Source organism: Phocoena sinus, chromosome 11, assembly GCF_008692025.1.
Source record: "Phocoena sinus isolate mPhoSin1 chromosome 11, mPhoSin1.pri, whole genome shotgun sequence".
NCBI classification, from domain to species: Eukaryota; Metazoa; Chordata; class Mammalia; order Artiodactyla; family Phocoenidae; genus Phocoena; species Phocoena sinus.
The window spans coordinates 75,184,129-75,200,413 of NC_045773.1; the positions used below are offsets into that span (position 1 = coordinate 75,184,129).

The window sequence follows — 16,285 nt, forward strand, 5'->3', positions numbered from 1 at the left end:
TAATTTTCAAGGCTGTTACGAGGCTGTAGAAATGGACTAGGAACCAAAAGTCCTAAAAGCGCCCTTTACTGGCTTCACTTTGGGAAGTCACTTCACCTGTCCAAGCCTCTATTTCATCATGTCTGCACTAGGTCTGCCTGGACACCTCACGTCATTGGATGGGGGACCAGATGAAAGTGCCTTGTAAACTGAAAAATAATGCATTTTATATATATATATATATTATATATATTTATATATTATATATATATATATATAAATACTGCTTTATACTTCCTAAGTAACGGCTATGAAGCTATCTGAAATGGACACTTCTATTTTGTTTCTGATTAACTTTCAAAGTTCAGTGACTGTACCTAAAAAACAAAAACAAGCATAAAATCCAACTGGAAGTTTTTGGAGGAAAACGCCTTTTCTCTAGGAAATTTCACCAGTGACTTTTTTTATAAGAGAGTGAACATGGTCCGTCAATGCATCTAAAGTGATTTCATGACATTTCCTTACTCCAATTCAGGTGATTAGAAATGTCACATGAATAATGCGATTTTATGAAAAAGGAAACCATAGTTTGTGGTAGTGAGAGGCTAGTACAACTGACATAATTTCCGACAAAAACTTAATCTTCTACGTTTATGAAGCAATTCCTTTGAATCAAACCCCATGGAAGTAAATCTCTCCATTTAATTGAAGATAAAGATGGCTGTCATGAAACTGCTGAGAGTTTCTTATTATATTCTCAGACTCCGAAATCAGAAAAATCCATTGAATATTGAGCATGATTTCTTCACTGACATTGAGCTCTAATGTCAATTTGCTCCAAAAAATTTTCCTTGATTTTAGGGTTCCCGGTCTTATTCAGTTGATGAAAACTGAGTTAGCGTGATGTCGTTTGAGGACTCTCCAGTATAAGAAAGTACATAGTTGCCTGAAAGAGGAAAAAGAGGATAAGAATTATTGCTACTATGTTGGAATCGAGCATAAGACCAAAATGAAAATAAGCCTATGCAATTCCTTACAATTCTGGACAGTGTTAGGAAGAGGTTAGGGTGTACAGCATCTTATTAATGCCATGGAAGCTTACATTTGTCAGATATCTCTCATCTGAGAAGAGAAGCACTGTATTTTCAGACGTTGGGGAATGAGATTGGTTTGAGATCACTGAATGTTACTGCTGGAAGGAAGCTTAGTGATCTCTTAGTTTTTCTTTTTACTGATGAGGAACAAAGGTCCAAAAAGGTAAAGAGATTTATTAAAAGCCCTCAGGCTGGTGGCAGTGATAACAGGACCCAAAGCTTCTGGATGAGCCCATTGAGCATTTGGGGAGGGAAATATGCTTTTTCAAGTTCCGACACTTGAACTTTATCTGAGATCCAAAGAATTTTGATTGCCCATGATGGATTCATGTTCTTTCTTCCTACCCCTTAGAACCTTTGGTTTGTTGTAACTCACGTTTGTGTTGGAATGGGTTGAAAGTCTTTTTGAATCTGGGTTTGAGAGATGAATCTGATGAGTTTTGCTGCACAAAAGAAAACCAAGTCATTTAGGCATTCAAAGTATTCTTTTAGGTGCCTGCTTTTTCACTCAAACTCCCTCAGAAGATTACAAATACTCAATGTTTCTTCTGCCAAATGTGCATTTACTTTAAAGCAAATGAGCCACCTACCCAGAAAACAAAATCTCATTTTTGTCACCTAATTTGAAAGTGAAACTGGAGAAGGGGTACAAATCCAGAAGATGCAAAGCCCTCACTGACCACTGCTGCCTTCTGAAAAAGGTCAACAATTTACATTAAAAACAGGGAGATAGGGCTTCCCTGGTGGCGCAGTGGTTGAGAATCTGCCTGCCGATGCAGGGGACACGGGTTCGTGCCCCGGTCCGGGAAGATCCCACATGCCGCGGAGCGGCTGGGCCCGTGAGCCATGGCCGCTGAGCCTGTGCGTCCGGAGCCTGTGCTCCGCAACGGGAGAGGCTACAACAGTGAGAGGCCTGCATACTGCAAAAAAATAAAAAATAAAAATAAAAAAAATAAAAACAGGGAGATAAACCACTGTCAGGCGTCTTTACTTTTGGTTTTGGTGTATTTTCCTTTTCAGTGTTTTTCTCTCTTTGGCCTTCCAGTGAGAAAAATTCTGACTTCCTGCTTTGTAGGGTGGGGAGTGTCCTGTCTTGCTTTACTAACTAAAGGTTTGACTTTAATGCAGTCACACATGCTGTAACTCCCTCCTTTTCTTAAGAGTAGAGAATGATTCATTAGTTTCACATTTTCTGGTTCAAGGGATTTTAGTTCTTCAAGACATAAAATCAAAATCACAGAATATTAGAATTTCTGCTTTGAGTAACTAGTCTAACACTTAATTTTTACATCTTGAGAACATTGAAACCAAAAGGTACTAAGTGACTTTCCCGAGGTCACACAGCCAATTGGTCACTGAGTCAGAAATACAGTCAGGTCTGCCAGCTCCTGGGGTGACAGCTTCCTAACCCACAGCCCTCTCCTATGAAATGCAGACCCAGGAAAATTATTTTATAAAAATGCCAGAGGCTAATTTCCTCACTGTTTTTTTAATTTCAAAACGTTATATTATCCTTTGTTAAGAATCTCTAAATATCCATGTAGTTTTTCATGCACTTAAATCGGCTGATTTTTATCACACACAGAAATTTCTGCTTTAGAAACCCTTTCTGAAAGGCCCTCCGTGTCTTGCTAAAAGACGAAAGTCTGAGTTAACGTCAAAAATACAAAACCGAGAGGCAAGTACTTTTGTTCCTAACTATACTGTTCCTTAAGTGGATTGCACTTTTGTGGCAAAGAATGAAAACAAGAATCCTTTGTTTCCATACAAACTTGTCAGTTTGTAGACTGAAGAGCTAAAATTGCAAGTGACAAAGTCAGGTACACCAGCATAAGGGAAAATTCATAAAGATCATTTTACATATTAGAAATTAATGAAGGCTTCCCCGTCTGATTTTCTGGAGAAGGAAAAGTGGTCTGCAGGAGATCTAGACAGGCAGGCAGAGAAAAGGACCCTACTGATTCTAGATATTGGGAGACAAGTCAGACTATAATAAGCAACACCGTTGAAACGTACTTGCTCACAAGAGCACCACAGACCCCCATGCCTGAGCATCCTTGAAGCTTTCCACACCCTTGCATCCATTCATCCATTCACTCATTCATTCAACGGCTCTTTAATGAGTATTGACCACGTGCTGGACATCATGCCAGATACCAGGAATATAACATGACAGAAACTCAAGGGGTTTACACAAACGTGGGCTTGCCGCGGGACTGTGTAAAAAAGTGCAAAACTGGAACTTCACGAATTGCCTCCACGGCTGCAGGAGATGATTACCTTTGATGCTTGGTTCCAAAAGCTTAAAGGAGACAACTTGTTGAGTAGCAGCTGTTGCAGCTACAGGGCAATAAAGAAATAGTGAGGAGCTACACATAGGCAATCGTACAGAGGCAAATCAAGAGCAAAACAACAGAAGGGCTTCCCTGGTGGCGCAGTGGTTGAGAGTCCGCCTGCCGATGCAGCAGACACGGGTTCGTACCCCGGTTTGGGAAGACCCCACATGTCGCGGAGCGGCTGGGCCCGTGAGCCATGACTGCTGAGCCTGCATGTCCGGAGCCTGTGCTCCGTGGCGGGAGAGGCCCGCGTACCACAAAAAAAATTAAAAAAAGAACAAAACTGAAGAGTGTAATTGTTATTTAGTAGTAGTATTTCCCGGAAGCATTTAATAGACGATAAGCATGTGGGTCTGATGAAAGGATTTCTTTTCTTTTCTTTCTTTTCTTTACCTGTAAACAAATCTAGAATGAAACAAAGAGCAACAGTCCCCAAAACCATAATAATTCAGATTCTAGACATTAGTAATTGGCAATAGTGGCTAAATCGAAGTTTGAAGTGAAGAGCGTCCTCATCAAGTGAATGGTGCAAACAACAAGATTATTTGGTCCAATCAAGAAGGAGGCAGGGGCTCCCCTGGTGGCGCAGTGGTTGGGAGTCCGCCTGCCGACGCAGGGGACACGGGTTCGTGCCCCGGTCCGGGAGGATCCCGCATGCCGCGGAGCGGCTGGGCCCGTGAGCCATGGCCGCTGAGCCTGCGCGTCCGGAGCCTGTCCTCCGCAACGGGAGAGGCCACAACAGTGAGAGGCCCGCGTAACGCATGAAAAAAAAAAAAAAAAAAAAAAAAGAAGGAGGCAAATTGCTTCTTTGTAAACAGGGGTTTGGAGGCATGGGCAACAATTATGATAATTATAAAATATCCTTATCTTATTAAAACAGAGGCTACATCTTTTAGCTTATTGTCTTTACCTCTCTGCAGAATTGCTCCAAGCTTGGAAAAATAATGAAAGAAGTGTAAGTATTTTTCTCTTATCTTTTACTTACATTGGTCATCCTTCATCAGGAATTCTATTTAATGTTAGAGGCGATGTAATATTTACTACATAAAATTCTAGAAACATACAAACAGGCCTTTCAGCATATTCTAAGTGAATGAATAAATTACGTAAAGGAGCAAAACAGAAATTCACCCCTAAGGAAAGTTTTTCTGCTGGTCAATTATGCCAAATCATAATTTAAAAGTAAAAACAAGCTTCCCCTTTTTTCTACAATGTTCCCATTATACGTTGTGGTTAGTTCTCTACAGCTCTATTTTCAGCAATGAGTGTTTAGTTTCTTTGTCTCCTGACGGAACCTGCCTTTTGTGAAATTATAGAATTTTATTATGCAGGTACCCATGGTCTAACTTCTTATGTATGAATAAGGGCCCTAGAACTGAAGGGGAGGGACTAGGTGCCTGGGTTAAAGGAGAAAGAGAGAAATGAATACACATACCTTACTATCCAAGAGCATTCCAAAACATAAGATGAAAAAGCCCTTAAAAAAAAGAATAAGGCACATGTATTATCTTTTCCTTTTCCAGTAAAGAAAGCATTTATATGTATTACTATTCTATTGTATCCCCCAACATTGAAATTATTTCCTTGTCTGTCCCCCTGTTGACTGTGGGTCCTTGAAGGTAAGGATACTGTGTAAACTCCACGATGCCTGGATTAACACAAAGTACACAAACATGTTTTTTTTGGTTGAACATATAATTAAATTATTGTGTGAATAAAGTCTGAAACACACGTGGAGCACCATTTTCCCCTTTGTGTTATCCTAAACCCAAAACAAAGAACTTCCATTTGCTTCTATGTCTTAGTCTTTCTTTAGGCATTAAACAAACGTTAACTAAGCGTCTATGATGTCAGCAGTCACTGAAGTCCGACCCCAAGGCCAAGTAGAGGAAGTTGACTATATCAGCATCCTTTCCATCAGGTCCATCCAGCCCTCGGGTAACCCTTGGCAGAGCCTTTCTTGGACCTTGAAATTCTCCTCCCAGGCAGAGGACCCTCAGTTGGTGCCTGTTCAGACAGCGTGTCACCAAGGGCCCTGGACAGCATTTCCCTAAACCTGCCACCATTAGGTGTGTGCTCTCCGTGATTGCCCTCTGCGCCACCACCTAAGTGTAGCCTGGTTTCTTGCAGTAGGTGGAGAACCAACTGGATTCAGGAGATACCTACTGAGCACTTACTCTGTGCCAGGCACTGCACTAAGTGCTAAATGATCTCATTTAATCTTCATTTACTCTAAGATACAGGTAATACTATTATCAGATAATTAATATTAATAATATTATCAGGTACTTAATATTACAGGTAATTAATTAATTAATGAGAGAATTAAGGTATAGAGAAATTAAATAATTTGTTAGCAGTCACACAGTTGGATAGCATGACTCATTTGAGCCCAGAGCTATTTAACTCCAGAGCTCAAACGTTTAACCACCGCTACCCTCAGTCGTTGTCCAGAGGAGACCCAGCAAATATTTCTTGAACCAGGACTGAAGGCTCTCTTCCAGATTCACCAAAACCTAAGGATTGCTTTGCCCACCTACTCTCTGAATACTCTCTGATCACGGCATGTAAAACCCATCCTTGGCAGCAGAGTTCGTCAAACTTTTTCTGTAAAGAGCCAGAGAGTAAATATTTCAGGTTTTGCAGGTCATCCAGTCTCTTACAACTGCTCAGTTCTGCCTGTGTAAGGAAAACAGCCACAGGCCCTATGTAGATGAATGGGCATGGCTGCGTTCCAATAAAACTTTATTTACAAAGACAGTGCTGCCTACAACTGGCCAGGCCCTGCTTTATGGCACATTAGGGACTTCCTCTGCACCATTCAGACTCAAAAAGCACTCTGGATTTATTTCCCTTTCCCTGTGTGCTTTAACAGACGTCAGCACAAGACAAAGAGGACTGGGTCAACGGCAAGAGAGATCAGTGTTAGCTATGTGAACTCTAACAGATTTAAAACCCTGGAACGGATTACTGAAGAAGCCCAAAATTCTGCTTCGGTGTGAGAATCACTGTTGGGAAGACTGGATCTTATTTTATTTTATTTTTTTCTATTCACTGTTGCCAGGCAATTTGGGTTATAATAGTCCTGCTAGAGGCAGGGAAATGAGATCGATCGCCCCCAGAGTGGTTTTCCCATCCTCAATTCTCTATAATTATTCCAATTACCCGATGATGTAATAGGTTGTTCTCACCACTCTCACCTGGGATGCATTGAGTGATGCGAAGATAACGTGCCAGGCCACATTCCGGCTGTCAACCGTTGTTCCTATGCCAAACCCCCAGGTGAGCCCTAGAAGGGGGGTCAGAACGAGAAGGCTCCTCCCCACGCGGACGACAGTGGCCTTGCTGTCCTGAGCCAGCCTTTCTCCAACAGCGGGCCTCCAGAGCTTCGTGAGAACTAACAGGACCACCACCAGATTCACAGCCACAATAGTCAGGGCGGGACCCGCAAAGGCCAGGAGAGGTTTGCTCCCATCGGACCAGTTAAGCCAACACACATCTTTCCTTTCATAGCCCTTGCTGGGTTGTGTGACCGCAATGGTGACGATGGATATAATGAGAGGACACCCATAGCCCAGGCAGAACCCGACAGCCACCAACAAAGGCGTGGTCATGTGGTGGAACACCAAGATAACCCGATAAGCCAGCAGGAAGCCGAGCAGAAGCATCCAGAAGAACAAGGAGAGGTAGAAAAAGTGTGTAAAGAACACTGCAGCTGTGCAGAGTCCAGACGGGTTCGCCGTGGTGTGCACGGAGGCAGCGACAATAAACCAGATGTCTGCGATCAGGAGGCACAGGGCTATGTTCACCATGCAAATGTGACGCGTGTGCGAGGTTTGGCTTCTGTTGACCTGCTTCCAAAACAGAGCTTCGATGGTCAGGCATAAGACGAGACTTCCGATGGAGACCCCCAGTCCCACAAAGGTGATCCATTTCACAACGGGAACAATGGCAGGGGGGACAGAGGGTGACATCAGCACGGAGAAGGAGGTCAGGTGAGTACAGCGGCACGTCACCGAGTCTGGAGTTTCATTCACTAGGTGGCAGCCATTATCGTTCCACTGCGAATGGTTGAAATCCCAAAACACACAATGAGGCTGGCTCAGATTTGATTCTATCTTGGAAAAAGTCAGGAAAATTTCATTGATGGAATAGTTTGGGATAACCATGGATATCATGGGCCCACTGACCTGAGCATTTCCATTTTTGGTAGCAGGTAGAATGTTCCCCAGGGTCAAGGAGGTCATGCTGATGATAGTTTCTGGAAGGGGCTCCTGGAACTGGTCTGACCTAATTAATACATGGCCTCTGATGGGAATGGAGGGGTTTTTTAGGAACATTTCAGTCTGATAGTTGTAACCCAAATTGCTTTGATTTGAGGATGCTGGAATCCCTTTCCAGTTAATGAATTCTCGAGAAAATTCCAGAGGCAGAGCTGTCGAAGGGACCAGAACACTGATGTTTTCCAGTGACGCTAGGACCTGGGACCCGGCATTCTTTTCTTTCTGTAGTAACACTGTCCAGTTGGTTACCGAGGTAGAATTAAGGATGTGGTCAGATATACTGATGACATTCTGAAATACAAGGGTGAGAGTCAGTTTGGATTTTGAGTAAACAGATCAGAGGACTACGGGTGGATAGTCGTTAGTCTTAAGCTCAGGAAAATGGCCCAGAGAATTGGCTCAGTTGAGGACCACATTAAAGCTCAGCAATGAAATTTAGCTCTGGGGCTCCACGCAGTGGAAGCATTGGGTTAAGAAAGGAGGGTCAGGGCTTCCCCGGTGGCTCAGTGGTTGAGAGTCCTCCTGCCGATGCAGGGGACACGGGTTCGTGCCCCAGTCCGGGAAGATCCCACATGCTGCGGAGCAGCTGGGCCCGTGAGCCATGGCCGCTGAGCCTGCGCGTCCGGAGCCTGTGCTCCGCAGTGGGAGAGGCCACAAGAGTGAGAGGTCCGCGTACCGCAAAAAAAAAAAAAAGAGAAAGAAATGAGGGTCAGCAGAATCATGTCAGTTCCATCGTGATCACCCCCGGGAATTCATACTCCGGTTGGGGCTTCGGAGGAGAGGAGGAGAATCCTGCAATGGGCGCTGCAGTGTGCATTTTCTTCCTTCTGAGATGGCAAACGGGACTACATGACTCCTCAGGCTGAGGGTCCAAGAGTGAAACGTTACTTGTAATTGCTTTCCCGTATCATGTTTTCTTGCTAATATCAGAAGTTCTAAATTCATGTCATGAATGTTCAAGTTTTAATTCATTCGTATTTACGACTTTTCTTTAATAGAGGAGAATATAAAGCAAAAAATCCTTAAACACTGGACATGCAACAAGGAAGCATTGAATTGTTGTGGGTTTTAAGGGTCAGTCTCAGTTTGAGATTCCTTTTCAAGGAATTCCCTGGCAATTCAGTGGTTAGGATTCTGCGCTTTCACTGCTGAGGGCCCAGGGTCGATCCCTGGTTGGGGAACTAAGATCCCTCAAGCAGTAAGGCCAAACAAACAAACAAAAACAATAGCAACAACAAAAACCAGGTTCCTTTTCCAAACGTACCTGAAAGGCAGCGTTTTCTCACCCAGGACCCTCACTCACTCTTACGGGTCTGGTTCCCAGGCATCTGCTGCGGGCGTCTATCCCTCTGGCTGAGTCTTACCCTAACTGAGCCCTCTGTGGCTTCTGGCCCGGATCCCATAGTGAGCTTCTCCTATTGCCCCAGCAACCTCTGCCTTCTTTTTGTTTGTGTTTGCTGCTCTGTTTTTGTCCTTTATTTTTTTTTTAGCCTTTTTGTGTCATCTTGTTTTAGTTGGTCTCTTGTAAACAATGCATAGTCAGACTTTAAAAAAAAAAACAAATCTGAGCATCTTTGATTCAGGGAGTTTAACTTATTCACACTTAATGTCATCTCTGATGTTATGTTCATCTTATACAGTTAAGCAGGATTGTGTGATTATGTAACAATATACATTATATAACCCAATTTTGTAAAATATTATACGCTTTAACATATAAAATGCACACGTCCAAAGTGTTTGGAAGGATATTTATTTAACAAATATTTATTGAGTACCTGCTATGTGTCCCTTGTCCATTTTCTGGGCACTGAGGTGACACGTAAAATGTAAGCAGCGGCTATTCTAGGGTGACAAGATTACATATCACTTATTTTTCTTTTTGTTTCTTTGTATATCTTATAGTGAGCATGTCTCATTTGAGTAATTTTTAAAGTTAATTTTTAAATGTCCAAACTAAGTCATGAATTCCCCAGTCGAAAAAATGGAGCTCTTAAAATATACTAAATATGATATACTAAAGTCAGAGCTTATAGCCACGGGAAGGAAAAACTGCCGACTCAATATTAAATATTAAAAATTGGCACCTGTGTCATTCAGTGTCATTCAGGGCAGAGGCTCACGCCTTCCCCTCAGCCAGCTGCTACCTAGGCAGTCTGCCTGGAGGCGGCTCCCTCTAACTTTGAACTCACATAATTGATCCCGGGGGTTGCTTAGACACTGCTGAGGAAGCAGTGAAGCTCACGTCAAGACTGTTCCATGGCTCTTTGGTCCTTTTCAACAGCACCCCATCAACTGGGGCGTCTGCCATTCCTCCTGCAAGATTGAGCATTTAAATTGAGCCATTCAAGCTCAGGCAGACCTTACCTCCATTGTCGAACTGGACACACTGAAGTGTCTTTCTAGGGACAGGGATGAGATATTGCCCAGAATTGACACCACAGAAGCCAGATCCCCAGCTGTGGTTGATGGGTTTTGCTGAATGACCATTGAAAGATTCTGCACCAAGGATGACACGGTTGCCTCAGTGGCGTTGCTGGCAATCACACTGAAATTCTAGGAATAGAAATGGTTATGTTCTAGAAAACAATGAAATGCTTGTGTTTCATCAGACTTAAATCAGATTTCATGGCCACGAATAACCAGCATTTGTATGGTGCATTATAACGTAGGATAATCATATAACAATGATAACAACGATATAATGGCTCTCATTCAGTGCTTTTTATTTTCCATACAGTGTGCTAAACGTTTTACTGGGGATTCAATGATTTCATCTTTACATTACCCTTTAAAGGAGGTACCATGATATTTTCATTTTATGATTAAGGAAATTGAAACTTGAAGAGATTCACTAAGAAGCACTTTTATATAAATTGTTACCCTGATTATACAGAACCTGATGTTCAGTGAGATTCAGTGACTTTCCGAAGAGTACCCAGCTAGGAAGTGGAAAGGTAGGGTCTACTTGGCACTAAATTCTATGTTATATCCATTATACTATGCTGAGAAATCCCTATAGAGGATTTAGAGGGACATACGTGGAGATTTTGCTACACTTGGTCACTGGATTTGGGGTTTTACTTCTTCCTTGACGCTCCCGTCTGCTTCCACGACACTGAGCTAATTTGGAAGGCAGCCAAGAGGGATATTCCCTTTGTTCAAAGCACATCAACCCAGGATCCCAGATCCCCCCTGTTTTCCTTTTTACTCTTCTCAGCTGACAGAGCTGTTTTCTGCCTAGGGCGCCTGGGATCTGACTGTCCTCACACCCTGGGGTGACCTAGTCCCAGCTACGATTCGTGTCCAGAAACTGGGCCAAAGAAGGCAAGAACAAGGATGAACCTCAGAAGACATCTGCTCCAATCTCCCTCCCCAGTTTACAGATGAGAAAACTGAGGTCCAGAAAGAGAGCAGTAAACCTTCCACGGTCCCTTGGTGAATACTGTGGGGTTCTCTGCTTCCAAAGCAGGGTCTCTGGCTGGGACTGAAGTTCTGCTCACTATGAACTATTTGCAGGATAGTGTCTGTGAGCTGGTCCTGGAGTTCCTCTTCGATGACTTGGGTTTTAAATCCTCACCATTTGCTTCCATCTTTCTATCTACTACATCTTAAGTACTTGAACCTTCCTAAGAGAGCATCACGTGAAGGTCATAGCACTGGACCGGAAATCAAGTGACCATGTTTCTAGTTCAACACTACTGCTACCAGAGGGACCACTAGCCCCTTAGTCTCCCCTTTTCTGATCTATAGAAGGAAGTTGGTGAGGCACATGGCCCTGGAGAGCCACTGAAGTTCTATCATTCTATATGGCTGACTCATTCCCTGCCCCGATTTCTGACAAATGTACTAAGGTTATAGCTTCTGACTTATACCTTCACTTGGATCTTTGATTCCCAGGCTTTCAGAGGCCATCTTCAGCTCTCTTCAGCATTGATTCACACCTCTGCTGCACCCTCCCCCCAAAACCACCCAATCTTACGTTTCTGAGGTTCTCGGCTGCTACCTAGACTCACTACTCACGCCTACACTCCCTGGGTTTCCCAGGGTCTGATGTCACTGACTTCTGACCAATGAGACAAATTGATACATTTTACCTTCCACCCAGCCATGCTCACTGGGAGACACCCACTGTGAAACTCAAAACCAGGGCAAATCTGCAAGGTGGAAATGCTTTTTTTACCTTCTTCAGTTCTTCCAGCTCAGAGAGCACACACGTCTCCCTGAGGACATGCCACCCAGAGGGTTGGCACCTGGCCGTGATGCTTCCGGAGTAGCCGCTGCTACAGGGAATAGTATACTCATCATTCTTAGACCCAAATCCAAAGACTATGCTGTTACACTGGGCTGGAAAAGAATGGAAACGAAGAAGAAAAATGTCTCTGAATATCTTGACACTCTCTATAAACTATAAAGCAGTACTATTTAAGTCATGTTTTCAGACAAAACCCAGGAGTAGGAGAAGTTTGTCTTTGATGCCCAGCTTCACCCCATCAACCCCTTTTCCTCTTTCCTGATGTCCTACCCTCCCCAAGGCTGGCTCCCTTTCCCTCCAGGTGTCTCATCTATGCCAACAATCTGAATTTAACGGGCTATCAAATAGTTAAGTATTCGGTGAAAATAAGACAGGGTGTGATCCCTCCCAGGAAATATTTTCACTCTTCAAGGGAATGCTAGAAAACCAGAAAATCTTCAAGACACTATGGGACAAAGCAGGCATGATAGGGTTAAAAGATGGGCAGTTGCCATTTGGGGGTGACATGTCCTACTTTGTACCCCTTTAAAGGCTTCTCACATCGTGATCAGCCACTAGTTCCTCTTGCAGCTGGCCCTTCATAATATATTCTTACCACGTTGGGACTGCGAAGAGGAAGCCTTGAAAGGAAGAACCACAAGGGCTATGAATTTTGTTTCTTTTCCCCACTGCTGTGTCTTGAGTGCCTAATCACTTTGGATACTTAGTAAATATTTGTTGAATAAATGTTGAAAGTGGCACAAAGCTTGGTAAGAGAGGTTTAAAACTGAATGTAAAGAATTTTTTAAACATCTGAAGAAAAGAAGTAGGGTGTGTGTGTCTATGTATATCTGTGTGTGTTTGTGTGTCTGGGTGTATGTGAATGACCTGGAAAAAATGCTTTCTCTCCTGGGTCCCTTGGATTATGATTTAGGAATTTCATCAGCCCCAGGGCTCTTCCAGCATGTATACCAGGAAACGATTGCTGACTCATTTCCATCAGCGCCTGCCGTGAATCAGTCTTGTGTGACGTTTACACTAAGAACTGGAGGTCAGCTGACCCATGAGCAAGCGTCTGAAATAGTGGAGCTGAAATTGAGTTTCATCCTGGTCGGGAGGAGAAACAGCTGCTTGTTTCTACTAAAAGTCAGTCTTAGAACAATTCTGTTTCGGGAACATCTCGAATATATAATACAATCTACTAATTAGGCTCCCCTAATCTACTTTCCTACAGAGGACAGGAATCCAGTGTTACCTTTTCCGAACACGCTGAAAGAGTTGTCTTCTAGTGGAAACAGCCGATGCAGGCACGTCTTAGCCTCCTTAGCCACCTGCCCAATGCCTGACAGCAGTTCAGATGTGCTGCTGGAACCAACAACTTCATACCCAGCAATGATGCTTCCATTTCTACAATGATGACTTGGAAAGAAAAATGAGATTCATTCATTCAGTCACTCAAGGCTTATTCTGTGTGGGGATGGCATTGGGTCCGTGGGAATAGATCAAAGAGATTTGGTCTTTGCCTTCTTGGAGCTTACGTGCCAGTGGAGAAGGCAAGGCAAATAAGAAACAAATAACCACTATATCTATATCTATATCTATCTATCTATATATATATAAAATCATAATTATATATATATATATAATTCCAAATTTTGTTAAGTGTTATGAGAGACAAGTTCAGGGATAGAGTTACAGATGTCGAAAACAAATTTATGGTTACCAGAGGGTAAGGTGGGGGGAGGGAGATTGGGATGGACATATACACACTCCTATATATAAAATAGATAACTAATAAGGACCTACTGTACAGCACAGGGAACTCTACCTAATACTTTATAATGGCCTATATGGGGAAAGAATCTAAAAAAGGGTGGATATATGTATATGTATAACTGATTCACTTTGCTGTACACCTGAAACTAAGACAACATTGAAAATCAACAACACACCAATACAACTTTTAAAATAAAATAAAGTTTTCTTCATGTAGATCTTTTTAAAAAAAGAATATCAAGTAGACGTGAGGCCCACTTTAAATAAGACTGGTCAGGAAAACCTTCTCTGTGCAGAGGATCTTTGAAGCTGAGACCTGAAGGATGAAAAGAAACAGCCAGTGATGCAAAGAGAATTGGTACAGCGTGGCCAGCACCTGAGAAGGGCTGGAGGCAAGAAAATGCCTGTGAGTCTGACAAACTTCAAGGCTAACGTGACTAAAATTCAATGAGCGGGTGAGAGATGGATAGGAGATGACCCTCGAGAGGTACCCAGGAGCCAGATGGAACAGGGCCTTTGAGTCTGAATTTCATCTTTTATTAAAAGGTTTTATTCTTTTTGAAAAGGCATGGCATGATCAGATTTATAATTTAAGATCATCACTCTGGCTGCTGTGTAGAAAATAGGTGAAGGGAGGAAGCAGAGAAGCAGGAAAACTAGTTAGGAAGGAAAGGGTGGTGCCCTGAACGGATTGAGTAGCAGTGTGTGGGGGGAGAAGTGAACTGGTCAGTTTCAGGTTGTGTTTGAAGATAGAGCCAGAAGACTTGCTAACGGAGCAGATTTTGGGTGTGGGAGAAAGAAACCAGGCAAGAACGACCCCAGGGAATTGAAAAACAAATTGTAGTATATTCATACAATGGATTATTACTGGGCAATAAAAAGGAAGGAATCCCTGATACTCAAAAAGCCAAGGATGAGTCTCAAAGGCCTTAGGCTGAGTGAAAGAAGCCAGGCCCCCCCAAAAAACTGTACACTACATGATTCCATTTAGGTAAAGTTCTAGCATAAGCAAAACCAGCCTATGGTGATAGAAATAAGATCAGTGGTTATTTCTGGTAGGGAGGTAGGAATGTGCATGGAGATTGGCTGGAAAGGGGCACAAGGGAACTTTGGGGATAATGGAAATGGTCTGTCTTGATAGGAGGTGGCATGTATTAGTATTTGTCAAAGCTAATAAAGCTATACAATTAAGTTTTGAGCATATCACTGTATGTAAATTATACTTCAATAATTAAGTATAATTTATTGGAAAATAAATTAAGACAGGATAGCTCTAAGATTTGGGTCTGTGCAATTAGAAGAACAGCATCTCTGGAAATGAGATGGGGAAGACAGTGGGAGAAGGAGATGAAAGCTTATGATGGGGGGCAGTTGGAGGACTCCCATTTTGGACATGTTACGTTTGACATGCCTACTAGAAAATCACCTGGAGATGTTAATAGGCATTGGATATTGGAGTCCAGAGTTTGGGGGAGAGGCTGAGGTCAAGTAATAAATTCAGAACCCATCTGTATACAGATGGTATTTGAAGTTATGAAAGCAAGTGAGATAACATGGATTAATTTAATCCTGCAACTCCATGAGGGTTAGGGTTAGGGTTATTCTCATTTTATAGATAAGAGAACTGAGTCCAAAAGAAGTTGGGTCAAGTCATTAATTATTAATTGAGGGATATGAACCTCTGGCTCTCTAAAGCTCAAATTCTTAATCACTACATTGAACTACGTTGAACTCACAATAAATAAACCCAAATACCCTTTTATGCTGTGATGATCACAATGCCTTTTCATTGATACAGCCCTTCTATAGTGTTTGAAAAGTATTTTTCTATTATTTCATTTTATGTAATGAGGTTAACTCAAATTCCACAGGTGTTAACAGTCCTGTTTGACAGATAAATAAATTGAGACTGTGAGAGACTAAGATTTACTTTTGATCATGTATGTAAAGGGTAAAACCAAAATAGTTGTATTTTATAGACTTATATCTACTTTTACTGTGATTTTGTCTACAAATTATTGGAGACAGTTTGTAAGAGATATGTATATATATATATATATATATATATATATATATATATGATGGAATATAAATTAGAAATATAAATAGAAAACCAGGACCAAGGAAAAGAAACATGTGAATATTAAATACAAAACTGTTGATTGAGTTTCAATGCTGTCTATGAATTCAATGATGGCAAAGTCAAAAACATAAGTTAGATTAATTATATAGACCTTGATATAAGAAAAAAGAAGCAGTGTTTTTCCTAGCACTGAATTTTAAAGAATATTATACATGTGAGCCTTTTTATAGGTACATGAGAGGGCTTAAAGGATAATGTCCAGGACAGTATATTTATAGCAAAAGCTACTGAAAATTTCCTATAGCTATCCTTTAGCTGTGAAAAAAGTATATAAGAAGTTAAGTTCTCTGACCTCTAAGTCACTTCCTCTATCAAGCAGACTATAAATAGCTGGTAATCAATACACACACGGGTAACTAACCAAATAACTTTTGAATTAAAGTGTAAACAAAAGGGTAATTTCCTAATTATCTCTTTATTTGCTGTAGACAATGACTACT

At 42.0% G+C, this 16,285-nt stretch overlaps 1 protein-coding gene across 3 annotated transcripts in view; it reads right to left on the bottom strand.

The window, feature by feature from the left end:
• Positions 1-599: 599 nt before the first annotated feature.
• The window catches only part of ADGRF1 (adhesion G protein-coupled receptor F1), a 36,550-nt gene continuing 20,864 nt past the window's right edge, over positions 600-16,285 (bottom strand). For all 3 annotated transcript variants that reach the window (XM_032650299.1, XM_032650300.1, XM_032650298.1), the window contains 8 exons: positions 13,182-13,345; positions 11,876-12,039; positions 10,060-10,248; positions 6,610-7,983; positions 4,845-4,886; positions 3,354-3,413; positions 1,450-1,516; positions 600-925 (listed from right to left, as the gene is read on the bottom strand). In XM_032650299.1, coding sequence (XP_032506190.1) covers positions 852-925; positions 1,450-1,516; positions 3,354-3,413; positions 4,845-4,886; positions 6,610-7,983; positions 10,060-10,248; positions 11,876-12,039; positions 13,182-13,345 — 2,134 coding nt within the window. In that variant the 3' untranslated portion in view covers positions 600-851. The remainder of the gene's footprint in view (positions 926-1,449; positions 1,517-3,353; positions 3,414-4,844; positions 4,887-6,609; positions 7,984-10,059; positions 10,249-11,875; positions 12,040-13,181; positions 13,346-16,285) is intronic.